The 6,912-nt window shown below is 29.2% G+C and overlaps 1 protein-coding gene across 1 annotated transcript in view; it reads left to right on the top strand.

Annotated features, from left to right (window-relative positions):
* Positions 1–6,912, top strand: part of Npc1a (Niemann-Pick type C-1a) — a gene marked incomplete at its 5' end in the record, with an annotated part of 24,218 nt that continues 17,306 nt past the window's right edge. The window contains 11 exon segments of the mRNA XM_086544388.1: positions 1–49; positions 186–299; positions 3,030–3,247; positions 3,415–3,516; positions 3,843–4,039; positions 4,365–4,583; positions 4,767–4,921; positions 5,166–5,317; positions 5,510–5,690; positions 5,967–6,094; positions 6,286–6,537. Of these exon segments, the coding sequence (XP_086400514.1) occupies positions 1–49; positions 186–299; positions 3,030–3,247; positions 3,415–3,516; positions 3,843–4,039; positions 4,365–4,583; positions 4,767–4,921; positions 5,166–5,317; positions 5,510–5,690; positions 5,967–6,094; positions 6,286–6,537 (1,767 nt within the window).

Here is a 6,912-nt window from a genome sequence, read left to right as displayed (position 1 = left end):
TTCACAGTTGTTTACATTTGCTTCTCATGCAGGTCACGGAGCATAGATAGTAAGTAACAAGGAGCTCCCTCCTATTTCTATTCATGCAGTGATTAAGTTCTCCACATAGTGAACAGGGATGAATGGTATTTCTTATCATGGGATGTTGATTATTTGTTCAAGAGGTCTTAGGCTTGTGTCTTTAGTTGCAGTAACCGACCAGAGTGGAGCCGTGGCAGGGGATGAGCCCAGCTGTTTCGAGAAGCTTGGCTCGAATCTGGAGGACTGCTTAGAGAGATTCTTCACAAGTTGGGGCACAGGTAAGTTTAATGAAGCTGTGATGTAACTTGATTGTTCTTTATTGTTGAGTACTTTATTTGATTTTTACAAATACATTGGTTCTGCCTCTTTATCCTGTTAATTTTTTCATTTCTTCTCTTTCTTCTTTCTTATATAGTCTGTGAGTGTGTCTGAGTAAATAATATAAAGATATCCCCTATATACTATATATATAGATATAATTAAATAAACAATCTAAACAACAATCTATATCAACAGACCTCTCCATTTATATCAATAATACATTATGAATACAATGTAAAAAAAAGACTACTATGTCCTATATACTATATGTATAATATATATATAATAATAATTGAATTTTAATATATTTAATCTTCTATAATTATTATTATATACTGTATATATATATAATTCTTTGATATAAATTATATATAGAGTTATATATATATTATGAATTATATAGATATATATGTATATATGTATTAAAATGCGCTAATATGAATGGTATATATGATATTATAAGTGTATTTATATATAAGTATATATATATAGTTTATCCGAAATATATAAATATATATATAATATAGATAATATATAATATATACTATTATATATTAATAAATAATAATACATCATATACATCCACCAATATACACTATACGCATACACATACACATACATCATACACATACACATACAATACCACACACACACACACACACACACTACACACACACACACACCACACACACACACCAACACATACACATACACATACACATACACATACACATACACCCATACACACACACCACACACACGACACACACACCACACCACACACACTATCACCACACACACCATATACATAAACATATTCATAGATACATTATACAGATAACAATAGTACCTATACGCAGTATACATAAACAACATGACACATACACAAAAACAAATACACATACACATGACACAATACACATACATACATAACATACATACAAGAATACATAGCAAACATATACACACACACTACACACACACAACACAGCACACACCCACACACACACATAATTATATATAAGTATATATACAAATAAAATAATATAAAATATATATATTAATATATATAATATTGTGTGTGTGTGTGTATACATTAATATACATATAAATATATATATATATATAATAAATATAAATATATATATATATATATATATATATAAAATATATAGAAATACATATATTATGAGCTATATAACATATATTATATATATATCTATAGTATTATATATATATATATAAAATTATAATATATGTATATATAATATATTATATCTATATATTAAATATATAAGATACTATATACATATATATACATATGTATACATATATAATATATATTGCATATATATACTAGATATATATTTATACATATAAAACATTATTATACATATATACAATAATATCTATATATATATTATAATATATATATATATATAATATATAAATATATGTATATAAAAAATATATTATATATATATATATATAAATAACATATATATATATAATATATAATACTAATATATATATATATATTAAATATATAAATATATTTATATATAAATATAAATATCTCTATAATATATATATATATAAATATATAAATATATATAAAATATATATATATATATATGAAATATATATATATATACTATAATATATACATATATAGAGCCGAGAGAGAGAGAGGAGAGAGAGAGCAGAGAGATAGAGAGAGAGAGAAGAGTAGAGAAAAGAGAAAGAGAGAAAGAGAGAAAGAGAGAGAGAGAGATACTTACATACATATATATACATACATGTATGTATGTATAATAAGTAGTATAATAATATATAATATATATATATATATATATATATATGCATATATTAAATATATATATATATATATAAATATAGTTAACATATATAAAATAAAATATATATATTTACATTAAATATAGATATAATATATCTATATATATATATAATTATATTATATCTATAAATATATATATATACAAAATATCTATAATATATATCTATAATATATATATATATATAACAATATATATATATATATATAAATATATATATTATATATATATATATATAAATAATACATATATACATTATATATATCATATATATGATATAGTATACATATATATATTTTGCTATCACTGCTCTGGCTACGAGCACATAGTGATCTTCATGGTGGTTTGTAGGGCATCTGGTTAGACAACTCTTTATATGCTCTTGTCGTGTGGTCTATTAATTAAGGCGTCCTGCATTCGTGACGGCGCGGGTTCGAGCTCCCCGGTCAGGAGGTATAAAATTTCTTATTTCAATTATTAAAAGTATTATATGCCAATCTACCAACTATTCTCATCATCAAAATTTATTTTATATTCATATTTGGTAATTTTATATTTATATTAGAGGAAAGCGAGATAGAGGATAGAAAATATATTATTTGTATAAATGATGTGTGTATATCTAATAAATAAAAATAGAAAATATCATATATAATTATAGTACAAAATTAATACAAGATATCTAATATATACACATCCATACATAATAAATTATTTATTAATACTATTTCTTTATTTATTGTTCTTTTTTATAGCGACCGTATGCATATATATGTTCATGGATAGAGCATTTATCATGGAGTTATACACTTTTATACATTTTTATTTCAGTGTGTGCCGATCATCCATGGACTGTGCTTATTGTAGGTGTACTGATATCCATTGGCTTGTCAGTGGGCATTATATATCTGAGAGTGACAACAGACCCTGTAGAACTATGGGCGGCACCAAATTCTAAATCTCGCATTGAAAAGGAATATTTTGACAAGAACTTTGAACCTTTCTATAGGACAGAAATGCTTATCATACGACCTAAGGGATTTGACAAGGTAAGTTTGCTATATTTGCAGACACTGTAAGAGATTGTAGATGTATTTCACATGTTTCTGTATATATAAAAGGAAAAGAAACATAACTGAGTATGTATAAGTGCCTGATTATGGATGGGTCTTTTGATCCTGATGCAACAAATACTTCCTTTTTTTTTCTAACGAAGGTTGCGCACCAAACTCCCAATGGCACGGAGATGTGGGGACCAGCCTATAACAAGACATTCTTGGCAGAGGTTTTCAAGCTGCAGAATATCATAACACAAGAGGTAAGATTTCAAGTGTATTTTGAGGGTTTTGAAAATGTGTTTGTCATTGGTATTGGGGTGAATGAAGTTCAAATAAAGTTGAAAATGAAAGATCAATCTGAGTTTCAGATAGAATCCTCCTCCTTTTTTGGAAATATGTTTTATGAACTATTCTCTGTGATATCTGTGTTTATCTTTCAAATGGGAGATGGTGAAAACTGTATAACAGTGTTTATTAAATTGATAATTATATTTTCCTTTCCTCTACCTGGCATTGATGTGACACAAGAGACCCAATAATTTCTCCCTAGTAATTATTAATTACTAATTTACTTGCTTCTTTTCAGGTGTATGGCAAATTAGAAGACCAAGAAGTGTTTCTGGAGGACATTTGCTTTATGCCACTCTCACCCGTGAATAACAACTGCACCATCCAGAGTGTGGTCAACTTCTTTCAGAACAACGAAGACAACTTGAACCTTACAGGGACCAGCACCTTTGGACTGCCCTACACATACATCGACCATCTGGATCTCTGCTTCAGGTGAGCATAAGAGCTTTAGAATTAATATGGATTTTATTAGAATATAGGTTACAGCCTTTTATGTTTTATAGTAGAAGAGGAACTAAGATCTTGATTATTAGAATAAGCTTATTCTTTATTGTTACTAGATATTGTACTTTGGTATAACATTGGTTGTATATGTAGCCTTCCACCATAGAAAAAGGTAAAATAAAATATGAAAAGAAAACTTTTACAGAAACAAATACAGACAGATGAAAAAAAAATATATGACAAAGGCCTAAGCCCTGATTTACCAATTCATTGGCTCATATGTTCATTTTTTTCTTTTGTGACATGTTCTCAGAAATCCCGTGGGGATGGACACTACACTGGGTATTCCTTGTTTGGGCGAGTATGGAGGTCCGATCCTGCCCTTCACTGCCCTTGGAGGATTTCTAAACGGCTCACAGATTCTTGGGGAGAATCCGCCTTACAAGGACGCTTCAACACTTGTCATCTCCCTTGTAGTTAACAATTTCTATGACAAGGAGAAGGTGGAGAAAGCCAAAGCTTGGGAGGAAGCGTAAGTTATCATCATCTTTTCTTCTTTCTCCTCCTCCTCCTCCTCCTCCTCCTCCTCCTCCTCCTCCTCTTCTATCAGTGTTTTTTTTTTCTTTATCACTATTACCTTTGCTATTAGGAACATTATAAAACTTTGTAACTCCTTTATGATGCTGATGAAGAATCTCTTCTTTTTTTTTTCCAGTTTTCTCAAGTTCATAAAGGACTTTGACCACCCAATGATGGACATCGCATTTTCAGCTGAGCGCTCCATACAAGATGAACTGCAACGAGAGAGCGAGGGAGATGTCATAACCATTCTCATCTCATACTGCATCATGTTTGCATACATTGCCTTAGGTAATGAAATTTTCAACAAGATACTGAATTTGAATCATTAATTATTTTAGAAGAGTTTTATTTATTTGCTTAATTGTTTTTGCAGTTAACAGATGTTTTAGTGAGAATAGTTGAAGGATAAACTTGTGTGATTTGCAGACGCTAGTGATAGTGAATATATCTTTGTAAATATTATATAATTAAATATGTTCCATCTAAATACTTATTATCTGTGTTTATACATGTATATCTTTCTCATCTTCAGCCCTTGGGAGCTACACACGTTGCAGTCGTGTGTTAGTAGACTCCAAGATTACTCTGGGCTTGGGTGGTGTGCTCATTGTGCTGATCTCCGTGTCGTCATCTATTGGTGTCTATGGCTATGCTGGTGTTCCTGCTACTCTGATTATTATTGAAGTGAGTTTATCAAGTCCTTTTTATATTTATTTATTTGTTTTATTTTATTTATTTATTCATTAATGTTACTCTTTTTTATTTGAGGAAACTTGCCCCAAAAGGTGATTGTTAGACATATCTGCTTATCATCATGGAAATGGAGTTTGAATACTTGAAAGCTCACACATTTTATTCCCATCTCTCTCATTGCAGGTTATACCATTCTTGGTGTTAGCAGTAGGAGTAGACAACATGTTCATTCTCGTTCAAACGTATCAGCGAGAGTCTCGTCGCCCGGCAGAGTCTCGATCGGAACACATTGGCCGAGTTGTGGGACAGGTTGTTCCCACTATCTTACTTGCGTCCTGCTCAGAAATAGCTTGCTTCTTCTTAGGTATGTATGATCTCTCAGGAAACTAGTTTTTAATTTAAATTTTTTTTCTATTTAGGTTTAGGTTGATTATATAAGATATTGAAAACCATATTGGCTCAAGTTAAGAAAATTGTGTTAGCCCACAGAATTACTACTAATCTTTGGTGATATAGAGGAGAGGGGGGGAGATAAAACAGATTTTCCCCTTTAGATACTTTGATATTGTCTAATATGAATGCAATATAAAATACCTTACACATATGATAACGACTAATATATATTTCTCTGTTAACACAGGTGTGCTGTCAGGGATGCCTGCTGTTCATGCATTTGCTCTGTATGCTGGACTTGCTCTCACCATTGATTTTATCCTGCAAATCACATGTTTTGTGTCTCTCATGGCACTGGATGCAAAAAGACAAGAAGTGAGTACAGTTGTTTTAAATATTCTTTTAGAGATAAATTCTGTGTTATTGTTTGATTATCCTGTCATTCTTTTCTTGATAAGTATTTGACCACCTTTAAGAAAGGATTGGTATAGGATGGGGATATCAGCTCTTTATTTCTAACTATTGTAATTTAATCCAGTGCATACTAACACTGTGCTCCTTTGCAGGAAAACCGACTGGACATTTTCTGTTGTGTCAAGGGATCAAACAAAGAAGGGACATCACCAGAGGGCCCCATACAGAAATTCTTTAAGCTGGTCTATGCTCCCATGCTTCTGTCCCGCATTGCCAGACCAATTGTGGTGATTGTATTTGTAGGATGGCTGTTCTCGAGCATTGCTGTTCTGCCAATGATTGAAATAGGTCTTGACCAAGAGTTATCCATGCCTGAAGACTCTTACTTGCAGAAATATTTTGAGGTGTGTAATTTTTATATTATTATTGTTGATGGGATTATTGTTTTTGTTATATATTTATTGTGCCAAATTTGGTATTTGTGTCATGTTTTTCTTTAGTAGGACTGGAAACATATATATATATACATATATATATATATATATTCATATATATATATATATATATATATATATATATATATATACATATATCATATATATATATATATATATATATATTATATATATATATATATATTTTTATATATATTATATATGTATATAATATATATATATATATATATATATATATATATATATATATATATATATGTTATAAATTTTTTATATATATATAAATATTTTATATATATATTATTATTATTATTTTATATTTAT

The sequence above is a fragment of the Penaeus japonicus genome, unplaced genomic scaffold, assembly GCF_977035675.1.
Source record: "Penaeus japonicus unplaced genomic scaffold, GWHDUDI00000001_assembly GWHDUDI00000015, whole genome shotgun sequence".
Classification (NCBI taxonomy): domain Eukaryota; kingdom Metazoa; phylum Arthropoda; class Malacostraca; order Decapoda; family Penaeidae; genus Penaeus; species Penaeus japonicus.
This window is presented reverse-complemented; position numbering and strand designations above follow the sequence as displayed.